This window comes from Trachurus trachurus (genome assembly GCF_905171665.1).
Source record: "Trachurus trachurus genome assembly, chromosome: 17".
NCBI lineage: Eukaryota > Metazoa > Chordata > Actinopteri > Carangiformes > Carangidae > Trachurus > Trachurus trachurus.
In genome coordinates this window covers 9,552,939-9,579,639 of record NC_139900.1, presented here as the reverse complement: position 1 = coordinate 9,579,639, position 26,701 = coordinate 9,552,939, and the positions used below count along the sequence as shown (strand labels likewise).

Genomic DNA, 26,701 nt, shown 5'->3' with positions numbered 1-26,701 from the left:
GTTATTATCTCATAGCGTGGTGAATGTGTAGGTCACAACTTGTCCACCAGAGCGTTTTGGAGTTGTTGGATTGTGTATTTGATGAGTTTGATGAGGGAAACCAAGAAATCCCATTATCCTCCGTAGCATAGCACTGAGCAGCTCACGGCTCTGCTCCGCCGTTCTAAAAATAGCTTGCACCGATAATTAAAGGTAAAGAACCTACTGCTATGACTATAGGGATTATGGCAATGGGCCGATTTGCCAAAATGTTGAACTATCCTTTTAAACAGGTTTTTCAGAAAGACATTGTGAACAGAGACTTGAAGTTGCTTCCAAACTTTTGGCCTGTAGTGTGTAGTGTTTGGTTCACCAGCTGTTACATAACATCTTCTGCTGGTAAAGACGACACAGTCTAAACTGAGCAAACTGACTTTTACCAGACAGTGAGAGTTTAATGACAAACTCAGTCAAGTGTAGGATCCAGTGGGTTTTTTTCTTTTTTTAAACCAGCCCCAATAACAACCAAAGTCAGTTTTCACCGCTACTCTACCTGCCTCCTGTGAGTCGTCCAATTTTATGGATGTGCAGCGTTCATTTACTGGACTGTTGCTTTAAGGTTCAAACGTTTGATTAGCGTTAGAGAAACATTGACGTTGCAGTTTCCTTCTTTCCACTTTCACTCCCTTTGTAACACCTGCACATTTCTCTCTGCAGTGACCCTGAACGCCTCGCTGCTGGATGCAAATCATCATGGCGCAGGTACTGAACTGCACGCCGTCCACTATCAATATACCACCTGTTTCCTCTACGGAGTAAGATCCACCAGCATCATCCGAATATTGTTTCTGGAGAGAGACGTGCTGCTTTCTAATGTTTATTGCACCACAAACACAACAGCTTAAAGCTTGGAGGAATAACACGACAACTAGCTCAGAGGCTAATATGCAAGTTTTTGTAAAGTCTTATAAATAAACTGACCTTTTAAACTGAAAATTCAAACTCTCTGAAAAGCAACAATTCCCACACTCCTCCTCCTCCTCCTCCTCTTTGCCTCTGTCGACTTTTCTTTTTCTTTTTTTTAGTTCAGTTGTGACAAAAGACCAGATAATCTGTCCTCAGTCGGCACCGCTCCCATCCCTCCTCCTTTGTAGCTTTAGTCCATTCTTTCGATTCATTTCAATCCATAATTATGGCAAACAGCAACTACTGCCAAGGCGTCAGGACAGGAGATGGGCGTATTTTATCTTCTTTTTTTTTTTTTTTTGCATTTCAAAGCCGGCGCGTAGCGTTTTCACATCAATAACTCATTATCATATTATATCATCAAATTATATTAGTATAATTACTGCAGAAAAGGCCACTGCAAAGAAGTCTAAACATTGCAGTTTACAAAGAGAGAGGGAATTTGGCAGGAGCTGTGCATGGAGAGCGGCGCACACACAGACAGGGGGCGCTGTTCTACCTGCATGCATGCACATATACACACACGCACACAGCTTAAAGCTTGTAGAGTTTGTGGTTGGTGAAGGCAGATGGTGGAAGGAGCGAAAGGGCGACAGAAACAACACTTCCAACATGTTTTTTTTTTTTTCTGCTCGGTAAAGCAAAACAGAAAACCTCTGACTGATGAGGCAACGAGGATGCAGAGTGTGTGTGTCTGTGTGTGTGTGTGTGCAGGGGGATGGGGGGGGGTATGGGAGACATGGCTGTAATTCGGAGAAACGTTCCCACTGCCAATACTACTGGTGTGAGTCAGAGGCTGCCAATCGTTTCCTTGATTATTCAGTTGGGGATAGGGGGGGCGGGTTAGGACGCTTAATTTGTCCGCTCATGTCGTCCTCTCTGCTCTGCACTTCCTCTGCCGCTCCCTCCCTCCCTCCCTCCCTCCCTCTCCCTCTCTCTTTCCCTGCTCATTTCTCCTGTTTATCTGTAACAAAAGACCAGTCAGCCTGACCTCATGCAAAGCTCTCTCTATCTCCCTTTCTCTGTTCGACCTCATCCCTTCATCCTCTCCTCCGCCCTGCCTTTTATTGTTGGGATTTCGTCGTTATCCCCGGCTAGATCCGACCCACGCTATCTCTCGCTCTCTGTTGTGTCACTCCCGCTTGCAGATATGTTGCAGCTCAACGGATGACACACACGCGCACGCACACGCACACACACACACACACACACACACACACACACACACACGGAAGACTAAACTCTGCATCAACAAATGCAAAAATATACAACAACAGCAAACACATACACTTCCTGGATGCATGCATGAGCACAAATGTACTGGATCAGAACATAAAGGAATAATGGGAAAGACACAAACACACACACACACACACACACACAGCTTGTTTCTGCACACACACACACACACACACACACACAGAGGCAGCATGCCCTCACACTTTTGCACACACACATATGCAAGCACAGGTTTGGGGCATGCAGAGAGGCAGCAGGAAATGTGGCAAGGACACAATCTACACACAGCATGATCACACACGTACACACACACACACACACACATACACACACACGTGCACGCACACACAACTACAAACACACACAATCACTGGCACATGAGGGATATGTGCAGAAATTTGCGCACGTCTATAAACAGACACTTCCCCCAGATCCCCACACGACGCTGCAGGATCACATCGACACTTAGATCCACACACAAACACACAGACAAAGGCCAAAACCACCACATCCTCGCATTCCTACACAATATCCTTGCAACTGCACACACACACATAAACCACACCCTTGCACTTTCCTCACCACACACACAGATCCAGCAGGAGCGCAGGCCAAGATACAGCAACACGGAAGTCAAATGTGCATTTTTCTGAAGCCCGCAAAACACATTTTACTCCTGCACAAAGAATGTATGTGTGTGGTTGTGTGTGTCTGTGAACTTCCTGTATGCCTCACCTTCCAGCTCCTCCTGTCCGCGGTACCAGATCAGCTTGGCGGGGGGTTTGCTGCCGGTACTGATGCAGGTCAGGGTGACTTTGCCCCCCTCCAGCACTGCGTTCTCAAAGCCCGAGATCTGAGGTTTACCCGGCACACCTGAGGAGAGTTAGAGAGAGTTGGCGTGAGACGGAGAGAGAGAGGAGGAGGACTGCAGACTCACCTTGTAGCCAGAAAGAGCAACAAAAAAAAAAAATACAAATATATGAATGAAATGAAGGCGAACAAAAGCTGCACATTTGTAAAGTCGTCTTGTACAAAACCGAGGCAGGAAAAATAACAACGACGAGAGCAACAACAGCAAATGTGAGCAGCCAAATGTAATACAACATCCTCGGTATCACAAACAAGCTTGAATTTATTTGGTTGGATTTCTAAAAAAGCTGTGGTGGAAACCAGCTGGGAGAGAAATAATAATGACAGTAATAATCATAACGATGAAGGCTTGAAATCGTTTTGGACACGACATTGTTCACAGTGGCTCGAATTCCTCCAAAGCCTCCGCTGACCCCCGACCTTCCACAGGCATCGAACCAGCTGTCTGCCCATCAGAGCCAATTAGGCCCGTGGGTGCACGGCGGTGTGTCTGTGTTTGCTGTGACGCGTGACCACTCAAGACTGTGCAAATAACCGCTGTTTGGGCTATGAAACAGAGGGCGAGCCGAGCTTAATGCAATTAAAGCATCGTGAAATCTACGGTGGCCCAGAGAGCTCAACACGCTGCAGTAATGTGACAAGACACATATTTGCACCGTCAGCTCAGCTTTTAGCCTCTAGATGGCGCTGTTTGCACCGAGTTGTCGTATTTTTTGTGCTTTACTTTAAAGGAATAGTTCACCAAAAAAAGGAAATTCAGTCATTATTGCCTCCCCCTCATGCTGATGAATACTCTGGAGTAGTTTTTTATTCCTCAAAGTGCATCTGGAGACCCGGGAGGCCGGTTCATAGTCCAAAGAAACCCTTATATGAGAGTCAATAGTGGGATATAGTCCAGAGTTTACTCGAAACGACGTCATTTAGGACATTTTTACAGCTGAAACAGGTGTGTATTGAATTTGCCTGGCTATGATGTTCACACACGTGAACTCTGGACTATATCCCTTCAGGACACTTGGATTGCAGCGGACGAGCAGTGTGGAGTAAGGATTTCGTTGGACTACGAACCAGACTCTCGGGTCTCCAGATGCACTTTGAGGAATAAAAAACTACTCTGGAGTATTCATCAGCATGAAGGTGAGTCAATAATGACACCAATTTTTTTGGTGAACTATTCCTTTACCAACACCCTTATCTCTGGTGGCTGATCAGAAATCAATCACTTTAATCCTGTCTTCGTATAATTCCTTCATTTTTAACTGTGCAGCTGCACTTTGGTCAACTTGGGTTGTTTTTAAACGTGCTCTATAAATAAACTTGATTGATTGATTGGTTTCTGTGACCACCACCTGTGACAGTTTCTGTGACAGGTGGCACTGTAAAAAGAAAAAAAAGAAAAAAACGTTGCATGAAGGCCGTTGAACTGGAGCTGCGATGATCATCTATTATTAGGTAAAACATTCTCAGAGAAAAAGATGTGAATACAGTAAACTGCCTTGAGCTTTTGACAGTTTACACGCATGATTCAACATAATCTATAATCACAATAATTGTTGGTTACAGCTCCCATATGGAAGCACTATCAATAGATTCTTGAAAGAGAAAAAAAAATCAATTAATAATCATTAAAGAAACAGAATTTTACAGCAGTGTTTGACAGGCTGTATTTAATGATACATCGTGCGAAAACCTGCTCTGATTATTTAATTGAAGTCGGTACTGGACCTAATTATATGCATCCTTCAGTTATACTATAGTAGTCTGTCCGTTCATATACATGTATAACCACAATCATATGTTTAGTTTTTTATCTGTTTGACATTGAAATTCATTGCAAACCATCTTGATTGATTAAAAAAGTATTGTAATATTCTACAGGACAAGTCTGTGATAACACGCAGTCAGAGTCTGTCTGTGTCTAATCTCATCCGTGTTCACGCTCATACAGGACGTATCGCTCCTGTGAAGTGAAATGTAAAACCACATCTTCACTCAGACTGAAAAAAAAAAAAAAAACATGACAGAAGATTACAGAAGATGAATATAAAGACCAATATATATATATATCCCCACAAGAAAATGATAAAATCCTTCATTAACTTAATATTCAGAACTCAGGCTCTTCAGGTGCGCATATCAAGTATTCAAGGATTTGCAGCGAGAGGGCGGGGACGGCTGCCTACTGAGAAGGCGACGCAGGAGCAATTACTTCATTTCAAAATAAAAAATAATACATTATCCTTTTTTCTTTTTTTTTTAAATAATCAGCAGCGTGGGCTTCTGCATTAGCTCCGAAAGCCTCGGCATCTCCACATCAACTCAGGTCGCTCTGGTAATAAAGAGCATTGTGCGACTGTTTCGCTCTCAGTTGCTTCAGGTTTTGGTTCAAAATGAGATTATTAAAACAGGACTCCCAGAATTCATTAGCTAAAAGCCAAAATGATGTGGGAGTTGGGAATGGCTCTGTGAGAATAAATGGGTTTCTTTTGAGGTGAGGCGGGGGTTGAATGCTGGAGCCTTGGGTGACTGTTTGCAGAAAGAGCTGAAAGGGACAGAGGGATGACATCGCCAAAGGTCGGATTGAAAAAACACCACGACGCCTCCGGGCCAAACCAAAAACTTCATGATTCCTCTTCCTCCACCCCGAGGATGTTCTTCCAGATTCCCCGCACGCTCGCTGTCGGTTAAAAATAAGCAACATTTTTGTGCTCTAATTACCATTTTAACTTGGAGCATGAGTTGAAGTGAAAAAAAAAACCCAACTTAACAACAACAACAACAACAAGTCTACTCTGCCAAATATTTAAGTATCCACTTTGCCTCCACCGTCGTGGTCGAAAAGGCAAGAAGAGGAGAAAATTAAACTTTTCTCTCTCCGTGCTCCATCTGGAGACACTGTGGGCGGCTCTTCCCTCTGTGTGTTGGCGTTGGAGTTAACTGTCATTCTTCTGCTCTTGAAAAATAATGAACGTTGCAGTTTTTGCGTGTCTTTTCCACCCCATCATCCTGCCATCTTCTGCTTTTCAGGGGCAGAAAGAGGGAGTGATGGACAGAGTGTGAGGAAGAGACGGGGCAGAAAGAGTTTGACAGAAAGTTAGAGACCATGCAGGAGCAACAGGCAGCACGGAAAAACTGATTTTAGTTAAAGTTTTTGCAAAAATTAAGACTTTGTGATGACTAATTTTGAAATGTAACACACACACACCGCATCTTCACAATAAAAGGCCCTCACACACCGGAGATGTTTTTTCATAATTCCCTTTTTTTCAAACTCTGGCTTCACACAAACCGCAAATGTTAAGCAGCGGAAATGTAACTATAGTCGATTTTCTGAGCTTCAACGCATCGAGCAATCATGTAGCATGTGAAGGAGGTATGTGACAACCCCACACAACACAACACCATAACAACAATGTCAACAACCTGTGTTTCTCACATAGACTATCTTGTTTGACAAAGGACACAAACATTACAAAGACAATGAAGTGAAATGAAGGACAATGTGTTGACGAACAGCTCGGCTGTCAGGAGAGTGATCAGATACTGAGCCGCTGTGTTGGAGGTGGAGTAGTAGAGTTGGTGCCATGACGACAGCAGCTAAGCAGGCGTTGTGCTGTTGAATACATGAGGGATAATCAACGAGCAGGTGTGCGTTGTATGGTTTTAAAGGGCATTTCCAGCTGTAATCAATGTTTACCTCAGATATCAGGTCACCTATGATCAGTTCATTTCATACCATCTATACTCCCAGCTGCAGCGTGTGGACGTTTAGATTTGTTTTTGTTCAGGAATCTATTGGTTTTTCAATGTTCATTAATGGGTTCAGGACTAATTTTAAACTGTGGTCGCAAGTAACGTCCTTTTGACCATCATTTACATTTTTTAATTCGCTTTACAATTAAATTAAATCAAAATTTGGACTTAACGCGGCTTCTGCATTGTTCTTTTCTGGGTCAGAGAAAAAACGCCTCAGAGTCCCTCTACTGTTGTGTTCTCTGACCCAGAAAAGAACAATGCAGAAGCCGCGGTACGTCCAAATTTTGATTTAATTTAATTGTAAAGCGAATTTTAAAATTTAAAGGATGTTCAAAAGGACGTTACTTGCGACCACAGTTTAAAGTTAGTCTGGAGCCCATTAATGAACATTGAAAAAACAACAGATTCTTGAACAAAAACGAATATAAACGTCCACACGCTGCAGTTGGGAGTATGGATGGTATGAAATTAACTGATCAGGTGACCTGATATCTGAGGTAAACATCGATTACCACTAGAAATGCCGTTTAAGGCACGAAGTGGAGGCAAAGAACCACCCGACGCAAAGCAAAACTTTGGTTTATAATTGTTGCGTCACCACCGGTATGAATGGTCAGCAAATATTTTGTATTTTCATATCTTTTGTTCGTCACGTCCCCGGTGTATAAGGGCCCTATAAGACAAGTGAGGAACGACCGAGCAGAGAAAAGACGGATGTTAATGGAGCTCATGATGCTAAATGATGTTGAAAGTACGTCCTGCTTCTTCTTTTCGCCCGCCTCCCACAGCTGAAACAGACAAATGGACAGCAGTGGAAGTGCTAATATAAAGTGCCGTGAACTAACCATGGTATAGATCAAAAAAATAAAAATGTGGTCAATTTTTAATGTAGCAGTATTTGATGTAGTGCGCTGTGTGCGGAAGCTCTCTGGCAGTAAAGTAGCATTGAATATTAATGAGGGAATAACACTGCACGTATAGAATTGGCTGGAGAAGCCCTGTCGAGACCCTTCCCTCTACAAGGAGAATAAAAAGAGAATAAAGCCGTTATAAATTATTCCCTTCTTAGCTCAGGAGGGAGGCACAGGGCCGCGGCCGCGCTTACACGTCGTCTCATACAGCCATTTAATACTGACCCCCGCTTGGGTATCAGCGATGAGGTTTAAATGTTTGTGTGTCAAAACCTTCCACATGTCAAAACAAGTATAAAAACACTCAGGCGTGAACGCTTTGCGCTGCCAAAACTCGATATCTTTGGCTGATTCTCCCATAGGGGGGTCCTTGCGTTTTAGACACTTTACCATACATTTTTAATGGTTTGGCTCCCTCTCGGGGGTCATGAAATATTTATTGAACGCAGAATACAGTGTCACAGCCGTCAATTACAGCAGATAAGGAAGAAAAGAAAAAAAAAAACACCCGAGTTACACAATTATGGGGAAAAATTGGAAGAAATATGGAGGGAGTGATTCTCATGTTAATTTGAATCTGAGGAGCTAAAGTAGTCCCACCTCCACTCACAAGATCCCCTCCCCTGTTATATAAACACACACACACACACACACTGACAAACATCACATTAACATTTTAAGCGCACTGCTTATGCTGTTGTCCAGGGGAAGTACATCTCATTCTTTCTGACACACTTTGCAGCACTGCCAAAACATTTGAATAAATATCAACACAATGATTTATTCAAGGATGCTTCATCCAGCTGTCGACTCAACAAACCTCCCTTTTTTTATTATTATTATTTTTTTGTATTTAAGGGGGGGAGTCTTTCCGCAACATACAGTACATAACAACCGTTGTAAACATTAAGCCTCCCTGCCCCACCCTTAAATATCTGAATTTCAGCATCTCCTCTTTCCACTAAGTGCATTTTCCAGAAACCCGCCGCAGCTCGGTTTTCATCCAAGTTTAATTTGTTGGCAAATTATGATGTATTGGATTAGAAAAGCAGAGAAAAAATGGCAAAAACTAATATAAAAAAGAAAAAAAAAACCTTCTTCAATATCACAAACAAGCTCAGAGTTAAAAAAAAAAAATAATAATAATAATAAAAAAAAACTAACTCTCGGCCATATCAGGAGCCGGTATGCAAAATGAAGTGTTGGAAGCCAATTTGTATGGATGCAGGATTTTTGTGATCAGCACAAATAACGAGTCGGTTTCATTACACAGCAATTTAAAATGTGGCTGTGGATGCCTCTGCAAGGTTGGCTGTAAATCTGCAGCGTGCATGCACCACAACCTCCCAGGGATATCTGACCACCTGTCTCTCCCACGTATACTAGGCCCACATTAAGTCCCCATTGTGGTTGTACGGCCATTAGTCGGTGCGTTATAGTATCGCCAAGCGCCTGGCTTTGTTCTCATCGTCGAGAGAGGCCGTGAAATACAGCCAGCATTAGCCAACACTGAGGAACAATAACAGGTCCAATAAAAATCAATAGTTAAAAAGACAGTATGTGAAGGGGAAGCAAAGCTGATTAGTCCAATATCCAATCAATAAACAGGCCCGCACTCACCGCTGACAGGTTGACCGCAATTTATAGAGAGTCTGCACGCGTAGGTAATAACATCCATCTCACAGAAGATGAGTGGAGCCAGTTTATCTCCACACGGGAGTTATATGAGGTCATAACCTTACACTGAGCAAAGATCTGGATCAAACCGGATGAAGGCATCACGAGCAAACGCAGCGGAGTCATTACATTGCGATGTTAAAGGATCATTTGGAAGTGTTTCAATTTGTTTTTGACAGAAAATCCTCTTTAGTTCAAGGGTTTTACACACGGCGATCAGATAACTGGACGAATACGGGGCAGAACAAAAGAGATGAGGTGCATTATGGGTAGCTATTACCCATATTGGGGACTTAAGGGCAGTATATCTCCGCTTTTACTTTTTACAAGTGGTATTTCATACATCCTCAGGTGGAGCAGCGTTACCGTAGTTCATGCCGACAGACATCAACAGACATCCAAAGGGTCAAACTTCATTCTGCACCGAGAGAGAGATCGAAAGAGAGTGAGGGGGGGGGATTCTGCAGGGTGGGGTGGCCCAACACAAAGCCTCAGCAGTGCATCAAGGTGAATTTGAGCCACTTTTCCCAATTTTCAAGTTAAAGCGTTCTGTAATTTGATGGGCCAACACTTTCTCTGTGTGTGCGCAGAAAAAGTGGGCATTTTGGTGAAAATTGTTACAAATAACATGGGAGCTCGGGAGAAAATAAAGAAAAGAGGAAAAAAAGCTTCAAGTCATCTGTTCAAATTTGTCGCAAAAAAGAAATCCTACACCTACAGGTTCTTCTTCAAGAGAGAGAGAGAGAAATGAAGATAGACTGCAGTCAAAGCGGTTTGTAAAGCCGTCAATCAGTCTCAAAGGAGACAAGCCCGAGTGTGAACACAAGGAAGACAAAGATGTCACTCTGCACCGTTAGGGCCTCCATAGAAATAAAGAATCATTTTCACAACAAAGAAGAAGAGGGAAAAAAGCCGAGGAAGGAAAGAAGAAAAATCTGTGGAGGACTAAGGATGGACCTCACAGAGAGAGAGAGAGAGAGGGATCCTCCTCCAAGGACAGACAGGAAATAGTAAGGTCAGAATTAATAGAGTAAAAGGGAGTTTTACTGAAATATTAATGAGGAATTGGTAAAACAGAAGTTCCTCTTCTCGGAAAATCCAGAAATACTATCAAACACAGCTGAGAGATGACTTGCACTTTTAAAACAGCATCATAAAAAAACAAAAAACAAAGATAAAAACCAGTCCAGGGATTATTTTAGGGTCTGTAAAAATAAAGTTGCAATGTCCAGCTGACTTATTCGCCCCAGTGTGTGCACATGTGCGACCCACCTAGCACTGTGACGGTGGCCCTGGCGGTGCGGACCGGCATGGTGAAGATGGAGCAGGTGTACTCGCCCTCGTCGGACAGCTGCACGTCAGCGATGGTGATGGAGAGCTCGGTGGAGGTGGACCGGTGCAGCTGGATGCGGTTATCTCTGAGCGCTGAGGGAGGAAGAGGAAGAGGAAGCAGACATTAGAGTAATTAGAAATGTCTGTGCACATGTACAGTATAATCTGCTTTACAGAGAGTCGAAAGTCTATAAGGGAGTTTGTGCTTTTAAACTTTATAACTTTTAATACTGAGGAACTTATCTTTCTATATATGTCATCGTTATGGCAATAATTGTTTTAGCTATGTCCTTGATGATTAGATAAAGAGAGAAATGGAAGACGACTGTAGAGTCAGACAAGAACAGAAAGAGGGAGGAAGAGAGGAGGAGAGAAAGAGGAAGTCTGAGGAAAGGAGGCAGGTTGTGGAAAATGGATTAAAGAATCTGATGGAGCAGGAAAATGAGAAACAGGAAGAAGAAAAGTAGGACTGTATAAGATCTAGATGGTTTTTATAGGAATAAACGTATGGGAGGGTGTGTGAAGAAAGTCAGAAATATGATTTAAGGATGAAAAGGAGGAAGATAGGATTCAAAGAGGGTGAAAAGAGGAGGTAGAGAAGAAGGGTGAGAAAGGAAACAAGTAGCCTACATAAAAGGGAGAGATAGGAAGAGAAAGGGGAGAGACGGATGAAAGGAGGGAGTTAAAAAAAGGCACAAGTTGGAGCAAATAGTGAGAGAAAAGAACGGAGAGAAAAGGAGAGGTAGTGGGAATGTAGTGAGAAAAATAAAGGAGGCGGGGAACAGAGGAAGAAAGCATGGGGAGGAAGGAGGGGAAGGATGGGGAGGGCAGAGCGCGAGGGAAAAAAGAGGAAAGTAAGAAAGATGATGTGCAGAATTTAAATCATGGGAAAGAGAAAGGTAAAATGGAAAGGAGGAGGGAAGAGGGAGGAGGGAGGGGGGAGAAAATGATGTAAGACACAGCGAGAGAGAGAGTGAGAGGGGTGGAGGAGGTGGAGAAGGAGGAGTGATGAAGATGAGGTGAGAGAGAGGAGGGAAAAAATAGCCAAGATGTGAGCGGTAGCGAGGTAAAGAAAGACAAAGAGAGAGGAGACGCAAATTGAGAATGAGAGACGAAGGAAAGAAAGTGCAGGAGAGGAGAAGAGGAAGAAGAAAAAAACTGGGAAAAATAAAACAGAGGAAGCATAAATAGCTCGGAGAATAAGGGAGAGACTGTGAGGGATGGGTGGAGGAGGAGGAGGAGGAGGAGGAGAGAGAGGGAGGGAGGGTGAGGAGAAGGGGGGGAGGACATAAGAGAGACATAAATGGCTTTGTCATCAATGAGAAATCCAGCCATGAAAGAGAGAGGGAGAGAGGGAGGGAGGGAGTGAGCGTGCACAAGCGACCGAGATAGATGATGATGATGAAATGCTACGAAATAACCGCTCGTTTCCGTGATAGCATTGACCTCTACGGTGTTTGTGCGCCGTGATTGCTGTCTGTCTCCCCAGCATCCCTAGTATCTGCCTGTCTATCGAGATGTCTCACAGTCACAATCTCTCCCCGTCGTCTCAATAAAAGGCTTCGCAGAGCTTTGTTCTCCGGCGGCGTCAGCGTTGCAGATTTTTTGACTGAACGAACAAATGACAATCAGACTAAAAAGAGAAAAAGAAGTATGATATGTGCAAAAAATAAAGAATAAATAAATACAATCTACAAGGCCGCTGTGGTCGAGCAAAGTGAACTGTGCGATAAGTTTGTTTCCACTCTCAAAGTTGTTTTAAGTCACGACGGCGGAGTTTCTGTTTGATCCTCCTCAGTTGAAGATTGTGAAACATGAGAAGTTGAAGATTGAAAAGAAGACGGCTAAACAACTGGCAGCAGCTAGGCTAGGCTATATGATGCTCCTGGCTGTTTCAGAGCTATTTTGACTATATTCTGATTTAATAGAGATTAGTTCAGGGCCAGGGTTAATAATTCAGAATCGTTTTGTTTGCATTTTGAAACAGAAGACTATTCGTTTCTGTTTTTCCCACCATATCAACAGCAACACATTAAACTGAACAACACCATGTTTTTAGCAAGCTATAGCCTACAGTCAGGTTGATCTAAAAGACTGTGATGCTAACACTAATGCTAGCAGTGTCATGTTTAGGAGGGAAAAATAGTTAGAAAGAGATTAGACAGTCAACTGACATGCTAGCAAGATAATATTTATGCTTTTTGAAACAGTAGCCATGCCTTGATGTTGATATCATACAGTTTTCAGACTAAACTCCTACAACTTCATGTTTTTAGTCGACAGGCTAATTGCTAACTGTGATGCTAATGCTAATGCTAAACAAGTCATGTTTTGGGTTTTAAAAAACTAACTAACTAACCCAAAGCATGGAAAAGGTGTGTTTGATAGACAAAAAGAAACTTACAAATGGGTGAAATGGTAAACAAGTCATATTATCCAAAACAAAGGTGAACAGCTAGGCTGGATACTGGGGAGGCACAGGTGTTTGAGCACAGGTGTTTGAGCACAGGTGTTCCACATTAGGGCGGGGCAGCCAATCATCAAGGAAGTAAATCGGACAGAGACAGGAAGTAGGCTAGATCTAACCACAGAAATGTACGGGAAGTAACAGGTTGATTTGGCAAATACTTTTCATTGTGGTAGGCTATGTTTTGTTTTTCAAAGAACAGAGCAAATAGCAACAAACACTGTTATCTAAATTTGATACAAATATTATTATTTTTTAAAATCTTGATTCTTACTGTAGCCTATGGGATAAAGATAGAATGATACAATTCTATTCTTATTATATTTAGCTCATAGACATAGACATGTTTGCAATTTTCTGGATCTGTCTGGGGATTGTGTGTTTTTGTTTTTATCTTTTCTTTTTTTCATTCCCAAGTACGGTGAAAGAGTAGATGCTAATTTTTGTGACTCACCACTTAAACTGCCTCAACACCTAGATTAGTAGGCTACCACATCACAACAGGAAATTAAGTTCACAGCAACAATCGCACCTCAGCTTAGGAACGAACCACAACCATATAGATATAGCCTATGCTAAATATAGATATACAGATATAAATATAGGCACACCGGTAGATTATAGATATAGATATACAGTATACAGGCATACCGGTAGATATAGGCTAGATATACAGATACAGATAGGCTACAGATAAAGATATAGATATGGTCCCATGTGGTTCTGACTCTGTAACCACACCTGACTGTGAGGTCACAGTGCAAACGAACTGAACCACGAGGATCGGCAAAAAGCAAATCATTAAGTCTCTTTAAAACCCTACTGATGGGAGGATTGTGTGGGCGTGTGCATAAATGCTGCAGTTTAACAGCGTGTTATTATGGTTATACACTTTGTTTCCCGCATTATTGTTTATTTGCCTTTCTCAGTGCTGAGACGCATCTGTGTCGATCTCTTCATCTTTGTCTTCCTTACTGTCTCACTATTATCTCCATCTTTTCCATCTCTCCATCTGTCTATTCGCCTGTCTATCTATATTGCACTCCCACACACACACACACACACACACACACACACACACACACACACACACACACACACACACACACACACACACACACACGGACACGGACACACAAACCTCTGTCAGTTTCTCTCGGTATTTTTCAGTTATTTCATCCAACACTACTTTATCTTCATGCCTTATCACTAAGCAAGGTCACTGCATCAGTCTTCATGAGCTTCCCTTTCTGTGTGGGTGTGTGCTTGTGGGTGTGTGTTGGTGAGGCATATGGTCACTCACACTCGCACACACACAAACGCACACACACACACACACACACGCCCTCTGGACCCAGCTCTCAACTATCAGTCTCTTTAATTCCCTTCCCTTCATCTCTCCTCAATCTCCCCTCTTTCCCTCTCTCTTGTTCTTCTTTGTCTTTCCCTCACCCATTTCTAATCTTTTCTGACTCCAGGCTTTTCTCCTTTACTTTTTTCTTCTTTTTTTTTTTCTTTTTTCATTAGAAACGATGTATATTGCTTGCGAGCACAGGTGTGATGGATTTTCAAAAACGATATGATATCTAGTTACGGGGGCGTATCGATCCAGAGGCCCCCTGAAAATTGTACATGCGCCTGCCTGCACACTGTTTAGCCTGCGATGTGGGGGAAACATAAATAGTCTGCCGATAGGTCGCTGACGCTGCTGTTTGGCTCTTGTTTCTGTGGTCAAAGAACGTAATGAATTTCTTTATTATTGAGATAAAGCGGATTAGCGGACGGGTTGTGTATACGTGAGCGTGCGTGGTTGGATGAAGTTAATAATATAGCTGCAAAGTAGAGGTCCTGTTCATTTTCTCAGAAGATGTGAGGTGGCTGACATTTGGAGCACATCCAAGGCTTGGCTGGACATGAAACTCTAAACATCTGAGCGAAGAGTTCACAACTTCTGATACACGCTGAACTTTCTAAAAAACTTCTGGAAGTTTGTCTTCTAGTCTTCTCTTATATAAAACTGCAGTCACCATTTTTCTTAAAAAGGAGGTCCAAATCACACTTTCCTGGTTAAATTGCCCGTAAAAAAAAGATGAGCAAGTAGCTACGTGAGATTATACGTGCGGGGGTTGGGCCTCATAGCTCAGGGGTTAAGATGCTCACAATGAGGCGCAACGTCCCCAGTTTGAGGCCAGCTCGATATCTCATGTTCAATGGGACATTTTTGAATTTGCTACTGCTGGGTCCTTCTCCATAGCAACAACAGCTGAAGCTCATGGGAGTCGCTGTATCTTAGAGCCATCTGCAAACCGGGCTGTAATAAAATGTGATTAAAAAGTTAAAAGTTGAAATAATAATAACAGCAGTCTGTTACCGCTGCAATGTTTTTGTCAATATCATTTAGCAGCATTTAGCAAAACGCTCACGGACAAAGAGCAAATCATTTGTGACTTAGAAGAAGATAATAGTTTTAAATCTCGTCTAGTACCAACAGGTTGGTGAGCCAATCAGATGAGAGGCTCAGTGCCTCCTCTCTTCTGATTGGCGGAGTAATTTCTTGGAGATTAAATGAAAAAACAGAGTAGATAAAACACAAACAAACAATAACCTGCAAGTCTGGAAGATGGGCCAAGATGGGGGGGCATTGCTACAGTATATCATTGTGACATCACAAAGTTACAGGAAGTCCTGACAGCTTGTTTTTAACACATGCATTTCTTAGTGGATTGAGGCTCTGATAGTGGTATTAATTGTGAAAACATCACTTCGTACAACACAGGACCTTTAAGACTAAATGCCGCTTTTTCTAGTTATTTCATTTTAATTTCATATTTCTACACTGGCGTCTGTTCGCAGGAGAAAACACCATGCATCATTCGCTCTCACTGCTTTGCAAACTTCAGACAGAGCAAAGAAAACTGGTCAATAACAAATTAAATGCACCGTTAAATATTCATTTAGCACCAGTTGTTCATAACTGCAGGCAGTTTCATGCATTTACAAGTGACGTCTGTTGTCCTCAGACACAAACTGGACCAGTGAATGTAAAAAAAAAAAAAAAAAAAACTGAGCCAGCCAGAGACGCTGTGGGTTTGGTGCTGCAGTGACTGGAGTGGCTGGCGGTGCACCGTCTCCTGCAGCCCTTTAGGGTTGTTAAATTATCAAGGAGACTCCTGCGATTCTTTTGCAGAGGAATATTGAGCGTAATTAATAACTCTGAACAGGTCGAAGAAATACTCCTACAAATAGCTGCTCCCTCGACTGTGCAACTTTTGTGTGTGAGCACGAGGGTGGAAAAGGGTTTCTAAGTGGTGTCAGAGGGGCTTTCAGCTAAGGAGGACGGGCATGTGCGTGTATGTGTGTGCGTGTGTTGATTACATGCCGAGTACAGGATCTGCTTATCAGCGAACAAACCTTTTTGTACTTGCTACTGCATCTGCATGTCTCTGTTTCTTGTGTGTGTGTGTGTGTTTGTTTGGCCAGACAGTGGTTTCTTGTCTGCAGCTCAAACTGGAGACTCGATACTCCCCAAAGGTTCAAACTTGTTGATCTGGTCGCAGCAGCTATTTTCGCCTACTTGTCTTCTTCCTCCACCTCCCTCATCTTCCTCCACCTCCTCCTCCTCCTCCTCCTCCTCCTCCCTCCATCTTTTCTCATGCTCTTTCAACTTCAAACATTCAGGAAGAGAGGAATTCTCCCACAACACACACTGAGTGCACACTGCACATCCATATATATATTCCTTTTTTTTCATCTGCCTCCTGCCTCCTCATGCTTTTCCAACCAAGTTTCCACTCTGCCGAGAAACTCTCTCAAATTCAAATTTGCTTTATTGGCACGACAGGGAGAGGAACCTGTGTTGCCGAAGCAAAGTACATCAGTTACAGACCAATATTTTTTTTTTTATTAGATTTTTTTTTTCTAACTCCATCTTCCTCCCAACTTCTCCGTCTCTTCATTTCCCGCTTTGGCTCAACCTGAATCTGCATTTCACCTCTCCCACCTCCTCCGGTCCATTTCTATTCCAGTCCATCTGTCTATCCGCCCTTTTTTTTCCCTACCTTCTTGTTCTTCTTCTTCCTCTACCCTCTCTCTTTCCCTCCCTCCCTCCCTCTCACTCTCTCATTTTGTTTTACATTTTATTACGCATTTAGCTGACACTCTCATCCAAAGAGACTGCCTCTCTCCTTCCTCCCTCTGTCTCTCTCTCTCTCTTTCTCTCTCCCACACATGTCGCCTCCATCCTCCCATCTGTTTCTGAATATTCTCTCCAGCTCCCTAATTATCCGTCCTTTCCGACAGCTGATCTGGGTTCAGTGACCGCAGGCTTCCCTTGATCATCCCGTCCCCACTGATCTGAGAGTATCAATTGATCTTGGATCACTGTGCCAACTATGAAACACTTGATAAACACACACCTCTGTCTGTTTTATCCTCCCTCTCTCCCCTCCCTCCCCTCCTTCCCTCTCCACCTCTTCCTCCCTCTCAATCTACCCGTCTCACATTCGCTCTCTCTACCTTCAGACAGAGAATTAAAAAATAATCATTTACAGGCAGCAGCTGAAATGTATGCAAAATCAATGGAAGGAGGCAAAGGGAGGGAGATGAAGAAGCAAAAATGTGCCCAAGGTGGTGCAAATTGAAGCAAGGAGGCATTAGTTCCACTTTAAACTTGAGAGAGAAAATGTTCCCAACGGTGCATCAGCTCCGAGCAACATGCCAATGAAATTCTGCCATGTAGTATTTACAGCAGCGGGAAAAGAAAAAAAAAATGTCCATTGGGGATTTCTGGCAAATACTGACCGATGACACATCCTAAGAGCTAGATTACCTAGAGAAGACACTGCTCGTGCTGGCTGGCTCAGCCTGCTGCAGAAGGATTAAAAGAAGAAAGCGCGAGTGAGCGAGCAGAGTGAAATGTATCATGCCGGAGCACGGATTGTTTTCTCATCATCTGTCCTCACCTTTGGAAAAACAAAAAAAAAACACATAAAAAAAAAGAAAAAGAAAACGAGTCAAGGAAGCAATTATCATAATGGCTGCTAAGATACGAGCCTCCTACTTGAAGCTGCCTGCACGACATCGCATCAACTTCACAAACTCTTGTTCTGATGTCTCTTTATTATCTGGACTGACTGCAGCTTCATTCGATCGTTTCATCAGCCCCGAGGCAACAATAAAAATAAAAAAGTACATGAGCTTATTTCCTGTTCTGAACTATCAGAAGTTTGCAGTCGACCAGTTTAGGGGTAAAGTTAAAGACGGATTAACGCAAGAAAAAGAGGGGGAAAACGCACATATCCCCGTGTTGAACAGCTGGTAAACATCAGGAGGGAAAAAAACCAGCACGGTCCAAACTCCATTGCAGTTATATTTATTTATAACTCTGTGAATCTATGTTTTGGCACAACCTAAAGACGGCCCATGTGCCAAAAATGTTGAGTCACTCAGCTAAAAATAAAATAAAAAGGCTGCATCTGAGTTATGACAGTCTGCACCTCTTTATCAAAAATTATAGCGTAGGGCCATAACAATTAGGCAAACACGGTGCTATAATGTATGCGCGTCTCTACTTTTATGTCTAGTTTATTGATTTTTATTTTGCTTTCACTGGGAGAGAGGCAAAAGGCCAATTTCAGAATCACATGGGAGATGTTTTTTGTATTTTTACTTCATTAACCTCAAAAAAAGTGTTGTTTTTTTTCTCTAAAACTTTGAATCCTCTGTGTGTCTGTCTCTTTCTTCTCCTCGCACCTCACACGTCTTCATTACAAGTGATTATTTTAAGGACACATTGGTGGGAAAAAAAACACACACACACACACGCGCACACACAAACACACAGAGTTCAGACAATACAAAGACAAAAACATAGAAAAAGACGCCTTTCAAGTGCTGGATTTGAGAAAAAAAAAGTCTTTTCAGAGCTGTGATGGTTGTTGTTAATACATTCTCCAGAGAGCGAGACCTCCCCTCCCCCCATTCACTTCCCAGACACCAAGAAAACTTTGACTGATGCGATGTGGATCAATAGTTTTTCAGAAAATGTCAAAAAACAACTCAGCGCCCTCCCTGCATCTGGAGTTTACACCGTCAGTCGTCGGTTTGTCTGAGAGTCAGGCTCTAATCCATCTATTTCCATGTTTTTCTTTTTTTTCCCCCTCTCTCTCTCTCTCTCTCCTTGGGCTCATTTCACTTAAGAGTTGCTGAACGCTATAAACTCCAAAAAGTGCTTAGCATGTGTTTTTAATGGAATGATTTACAAGTTGGTTCCTTTTTCACCACAGTTAAAGTCGTACCCCACCCTCAACCACCTCGGTCGGAGGCCATTCCTGTCTACAATGGTTTGTAAATCACCTCGGTTCCATTACCTTGTTAAATTACACTGAGGCTGATAGCATCTCTGATGTATGCTGATAGGCTTTTATGGAGAAGAAAGAAACCACACATGACAAGTAAATAAAATTATAGGTGGAGTGAGTGAGGGCAAATGTGTGATTTTTTTTATATATTTTTTTTTCTTTTTATCTGGTCAGGAAATGTGTTTGCAAAATACTCAAATTATGAGAATTTGCCACTGGCTGGTTTACTTTCACAGTGGGTTCACTTTCTCTTTGTAAACCATTGTGTCTGGCCTTGGGAATAAACACGGCTTAAAATGCACACGCCACAGTCTTTGGACAACGAGGTGAAAAGAAAGTGGAAATGAGTAGAGTGGTGTTGATGCTGATGCATTTGCTTTTAACGCTTGATAACCTTGGTTTTTAGCTTCTGAATCATACAAGAAAGTTTTGGAGTTCCTCCCAAAAGAGTTTTTTTTTTTTTTTTTTTTAATCAGGAGCAACCAACCAAAACAAATACCCCTTATTCATCCTCGTTCCTCCAGCTGAGAGTTAATCGTTCACTAACAAGTGAATATACAGTGCTCCATTTGTGCTCCTGTCATATAATCCTTTTCACGATGGAGGAGGGTAATCTGCGTGTTCTCGTGTCCGCATCGTGTGGTCGCGTCTCAGCCTTTATGAGACGAGGATTTCATCACAAAGTCCACGTCCATCCGTCCAACGGGGTGTGTCGTTAGAGCAGGTGTGTGTGAACAGATCTCATCCATGGTGCCGAGGCAGGTTCACGTTTTCAAAGGTTGTTTTTAATACATTCATCTCGTTTATTCGGAGCTAATTAGCTCCTAAATCTCTTCACCTAACAGTGAGTCATTAAGCTTAATACCGTGGATCAGTTTAAAAATGCTGATTGCACTTGGAACAACAGGCTTGTTAGAAATATTCCAGGTAGTGTGGAGGAGTAAAAGCGTGAAAATCGTCTGTCAGGATGCTGCCGAGTTTTATTCCTGCCCTCAGACTGTGCAACTGCACACCTTTGATAGTGCAAATATTCAGCCTCATTACCAACACACTGTATGTGACGACCTTTAAGGTGTTATTGGTTTAGTCTGGTGGAAATGACGTCATTCATACTGCGGCCTATAATGGAGCTTTAATGTGTTGTTGCTTTAAGGTCGGTGACGGTTGTGTCCATGTCTCCCATACAAGATAAAATAACATGAGCGTCCATGCAGACTGTGCATTCACAAAACACTGCTGTTTGTTCTTTTCTTTTCTTTTTTAATAATCCAACTCTGGGTCATTGATTGTTTCTGGGTTTGACCCAATGTTTGAGTTAAATTTACTGATCCAGCGTCACCAGGTTGAAGATTCACCCTGAAATCACACGCTGCATCGTTCTTCTAACACAAGTTAATGATGAGAGACGTGAATTTACTCTGATTTGAATCTTATACATTTAGATTTATTGGCAAATCTGATATAAATCATTCTTTGACGCTAAGGTTGAAGAACTACTGTAAAAAATCACTGTCTTTCTGTTAGAGGGGTTAACATCTGGAATAATTGTCCTGAAAATATTAAATTATGCTGTACTCTAGTCAGCTTTAAAAGACTTTATAAGAACAACATAATTTCTCGTTACAGTATGGAAAATTAAGTTCAATGATTTTGTACTATTTTGGGTTATGCGCTGTATACAATTCTTTATTTTGTTGTGATCAGAAATTTAAGTGTACTGATTCATTTCAAATGTCTGTGATCTGATCCTTTTGTATTAATGCATATATTTTTTTTTTTATTTGTTTAAGGTAAAAGGGGTAGGGGTATATAAGATTTGGCTTCAACCTACACCCTTTCGGTTATATAAGCTTGATATATACCGAAATAAATTAATTAATTAATTCATTCATTCATTCATTCATTCATTCATTCATTCAAGATAATAGAATAACAAATGCTACCTGTAGTTTTTCATTGCATCATTCGATAGTACTCCATTAAGTGGCGTATAAATAACAAGAGAAACATGTTCTCTATGTGATTTTTTGTTTTATGTTGTGTTCTGAACATTATAAGGCAGCTAACATATGTTGTATGACATGTTGCAGGAATGTCAAAGACTGTACTTCTTTTTGCTAGGCTGCTATAAAGATATTGTGGGAAAAAAAGAATAACAAATGCTTTTATTTTGAAACAGAAAATGTGATGATACTGTATGTTGTTGCATCTTTTTAGATGTGAAGTTGCTACAAATAATCTTTGGTTGCTAAGTTACAGATCCTGTACATTTCCTTTTTATCACCTTGTTCTTCCTTGTAACTGCAGTGTAGTGTATATTAAATATAGTGAATACTAGTCGGCCTGAAAGGTCATCGTTTTTCATAAAGCTTCACTATTGACAACGAATATATTTTGTAGCAGTAAAAGTTTGGCCGAGACATTTTGTGCTCGTTTCATTGTTTCATCATTTTTATAACAATTTTAATTCAACTTTAACAGCAGAAGCAAAACTGTCATTTAAAAAAAAAAAAAAAAGGTGATTTGAATCCCAGACAGCAAAAAACTCAGAATTTGGATTGTTTTTTTAAGCGTTAGTAAAACTACAGTCATTTGTGAATCCTGTGACTTATCACCAGCAGATTAAAGTTCCTGATTTCACTTCCTGGCCTCAGTCTGCAGGTTTTATTTGTTATTCTGCTGCCCTGACACCTTCACTAAAAAAAAAAGAAAAAAAAGAAAAAAGATTCACCCCAGAGCCCGAGGTGCTGGCGACCAAACCAAAAATGTCAGGTGAAATGTGCGCAGCATCTCAACCAGGGTTTAATAAACTATTTCTCCAACACTTTACTCACTCTGGAGCTGTCGAGTCTCCGAGGAAGAAGAAGAATAAGAAGAAATCTTAATCGATGGTGTGAATTAATAGCAGTTTAAGGTTTGTTTTAAAGCTGTTCTGGGTGAGAGCGTCGGGCTAGAGAGCTAAAGATGTATAAATAAATGTATAACGTCCTTGTTTGTTTTTGTTTTCCCCCTCTCTTGTCTTGATTTCAGTGTTTGGGTTTCTCCGCTGCTCTTTATCTCCCTCATGTCCATCTCCCTGTCTCTGTGTCTCCTGCTAGTCTGGCTTTAATGTAGGAACCCATCTGTTTTCATGCTTTCCTGGCTGTCTAATCTCCTCTAATAGCAGCCTCCCCTCCTCTCATCCATCCATCCATCCACCCATCCATCCATCCATCCATCCATCCATCCATCCATCCAGTCCCACGCACTCCCTCCAGGGTATCTGTGGTTCCTTAAAAGGGTCTTAAAATAAATTATTGCGAATTAAGGAATTAAAATGTATCAAAGTATCTCTCATTGGCCACAGATATATTGGATCATTTCTTTTTCTCCTCCTTTTTTTTTTGCTCTTAATGTTCACACTCAGATTAATACAGGACAGGATTAGCGGCAAAAGAAGAGGAAGAAGAATTTCTTCTGTCACTGTATCTCGCTTTAATAAACACAACTGGGCTTTGTGTCCCTCAACAATTAATTTTGTACTTTGCTTTATCTCTATCTAGTCACTTATAGTTGCAGGACTCTCTCTGCCCCACTGGAGCCAGGCTGCTTTTCTCAGTTTTGTTCTTTCACTTCCACAGAGCTTAAAAAAAAAACGAGAAAAAAAAAACTTTAAAACCGTGCCCACACCCACACTCTGTTGTTTCCCTTTCCGCTGTGTCTTCGTCTCCTCTCGTCTGTGTAAAGCAGGGTCAAATTAAACTGATATCAATGGCTTCTGGTTGCTGAGATAATGATAAAAGTCAGCTTGAGCTTTTCGATCTACCGCAGAGCATCGGATCGAATCAGTGTGACTCTGTGATTACGCCGGGAAACATCAACATTTCATATTTCACAGCTCCGACTCGGGAGTTTGTGAACAGGAACTTTTCTCTTCTCTCTGCATCTTCATCCACCACTCTGTCTCTTCTCTTTCATACAGTACAGTAGCTCCACCTGTTTAGACTGAGTTGGAAGCAATAAGTTCAGAGCAGCATCCATCCATCCATCCATCCGTCCTCCCTTCTCCTCCCTCTCTGTCTGATCTCACCGAGCTGCATTTTCTCCTCCTGCGCCGTGGCAGCCGTCACTGTGAGGATTTGTCAGTCATCATTTTCCTCTTCTTTTGCTTCTTCTTCTTCATCTTCTCCTCTGTCTCATCACGCTGTCCGTCCACTCCTCCTCCCTCCCTCCTCCTCCACCACCACATATACATCTCTTTCTCTCTCTCCGCTCTCCAAAGCCGGCTGCCCCGCTGTGCACCACTTGGAAGGAAGGAGTCATGTGATTCTTTATTTATTTTTTATTCCTTTTCATTCCTCATCTCCTTCACTTTTTCTCCGCTCTTCAATCTCACTCTCTTATTTCTTTTTTTCCCCCCTCTTCCATTCCCGTGTTAGTATATATCCTTCTTTCTCTCCGTGCTCCGAACCCTCATCCCTTCATGTCTTGCTGTCTTAACTCTGAAGCGCGCTGTCTGCTCGGCCCGACTCTGCTGCTCTCTTTCAATCTGTCTTTTGGATCATTGAGGAATTTTCAGTCCCAGTTTCTTTTTTCCTCCTCCTCCTCTCCGCCTCACTTCATACATCCCACCATCTTTTTTTTTTTTGGTATTTTATTTTACTTTCTTAATCTGCCTGTGCTCACTTCCTCTTTCTCGGCTGGATGGTTTTTTCTTTCTTTCTTTTCCGTGTCGACCCAAAGGAGCAGAACGTTTTCATAAATGATTGTTTATATCCTTTACAGTCGACACAGGTTTTCTTTTTTCTTTTTTTTTAAACTAGGATCACAATCCGTCTTCGGCTTTTAAGCTTGCTCTGATCAATACTTCAATATTAACAATAGATAAGTTCTCAGCACTGTAGCTGCTTCTCGCTGGGTTTCACAAAAAAATAACATGTTACCTGCTGAGCAACCGAATGGCAACAGGCAGCATCAGCAACATGTTGAGACATTTAGCAGCTAAAGAGCCCGATACAAAGACTAAAATAGAGCAAAACAGGAGAGTTGTGGAGTGTTGGAGGTTCACAGCTACAGCAGCGCAGATCTGAGCCAGTGGTTATTTAAAGCAGCACTGTGTTACCTCACACACACAGTCTCTTAATAATAACTAGAGCAAAAATATGTAGGATATTTTCATGACATCATAAAGGAGCGTGGGATCATGGGAGATGTTGTCATCACCATGTCAGCCAATGAAAATCGATCCCACTTCCTTATAATAACATTAAAGGACAAGATTATGCATCAAAAATGTATTAATTAACTTGTCTCCCTTTAAAACTCTGTGCATTACTGCAATAAAATAAAGGTTTTCTCCAGATTTCAATATTATTCTATAACAAATAACATCTGTCTGGTCATTAGACATTTTATTTATTTATTTATTTTTTAAAGATATTCTTTTGCCTTTATTTGATATGACAGTGGAGAGAGACATGTGCCAAAGATCGTCTCGGGCTGGGAGTCAAACCGGTGATCAGCGCCTCAGGCTTATGCCAACATGGGACGTGCTCTCTAACCATTCATCCCCCCCATTTCAAGGCTTTTTAATGTTTAAAAGTTACATATTGAAGCTTTAACCAACTAGTCTTTGAGGCCTAAACTTTCCCTGAACTCATCAGTGGTCAAGTTCAGATCAGGAAACGGACACGTAGTTTAAAACTGGAGCGTTGTTGCTGTGAGGATTTTACTAAAACTTTTAATTTGACACAGTGGAAGTCTTTTATTTAGTGTCGTCCATTCCTTCTCTCTTTCTCCATCTGCTTCTCATCACCCCCCTCCCAAAAAATCTTATCTTCTGTTTACCACTCCCCTCTTCCTCCCTCATCTTCACTTTGAATCTTCAGTCACCACCTCTGATATATTTATGTCTTTCTGTTCTGAAAAGTCTTTTTCCTCCATCTCTCCATCTCTCTGTCTGTTTCTCTCTCTCCATCTGCTGCACTTTGAAGGGAGGGAGGATACGGGATGAATTCTGAGCTCCCATCATCCTCCTCTCTGCCTCCCTGCCTCTCGACTCTCTGCCTTTTCCAAAGTACAGCATCTGCTGTGCATGTTGAACCACCACAGTGGGGAGTTGCTGCTCCCTCTTTGCTTTCCTCCACCCATTTCCACCCCTCCACCTCCTTTACCACCTCCTCCTCCTCCTCCTCTTGCTCCAATACTCTCCTCAATTCCCTCCAAAGTAGAGGTCGGGCTTTAAGTGTCATTGCAGAGAAGAGCCTTTACTTTCTATCTCCCTCCTCTCTTCTGTGGTTGAGGCTCCATCTGGAGTAAAGACTTGCTGATCTCTCCATTTGTCCTTTCCCACCTCCCTCTCCCTCTCTCCCCCTTTCTCTCATTCTCTCTCGCTTTTTCTCTCTCTGTTGCAGAAACAGAAAAAGTTGGCCCTCTCTTTTTCTCTCTTCTCTCCTCTCTCCACTCCAGCCGTCCTTATAACTTCACTTCTGCTGTAAAGTGTCGTATTAGCAGCGTCTCCATCTCTCTCTCTCTCCTCACCCTCACCCCTTGTTTCTAATTCTCTAACTCTCCCATCACTCCCTCCCTCCATCTGCACCACTCTCCCCTCTTTTCACTCCAATGTACCAAGTCTGTTGTGTGATATTGGACGATTGAAAAGGAAGAGAGACCACCCCCAAAAAAAAAAAGATGGAGCAAAAACATTTCAGCTCATCAGGCTCCTTTTTTTTTAACTTTAAAATCGTTGGACTTTCTTTTCATCTCATCAAAAAATAAATAAAGAATCGCCTTCATCGCAGCCTGGTAATGTCCTCGTCTTTATACTCTCTAACTAGCTGATGTGCACACTCCTTTTCACTCAAGCCAATGTGTTTTGAACCGCAGGTCTCAGTCAACACAGGCCAAAGTGATGATTAGCAGCACAACTCTGTATTTATAACGTCAGTCTGTATTTATAGGGACTTTTTTTTTTAAACCGTGCTCCGTTCTCCTGTGTTGTTGTCGGACAGAGTGGGAAGTCTCTCTTTTGAAAAATATCATTAAAAGCCATCCCAGCTCCCTCTGCTTCAAGTTGCGCAAAATAGATTATTATCAAAAAGCAGAGGCATTTTTTTTCCTTTAAAAGAAACATCTGCGGCTGCTTGAATTGGACATGTCGAAGCACT

The 26,701-nt window shown here is 42.0% G+C and overlaps 1 protein-coding gene across 1 annotated transcript in view; it reads right to left on the bottom strand.

Moving 5' to 3' along the window:
* cadm3 (cell adhesion molecule 3) overlaps positions 1-26,701 on the bottom strand; it is a gene marked incomplete at its 3' end in the record, with an annotated part of 109,566 nt that overhangs the window by 31,815 nt on the left and 51,050 nt on the right. Inside the window, exons 3-4 of the mRNA XM_083990963.1 lie at positions 10,671-10,823; positions 2,920-3,057 (exon numbers count right to left, since the gene is read on the bottom strand). Of these exons, the coding sequence (XP_083847089.1) occupies positions 2,920-3,057; positions 10,671-10,823 (291 nt within the window). The remainder of the gene's footprint in view (positions 1-2,919; positions 3,058-10,670; positions 10,824-26,701) is intronic.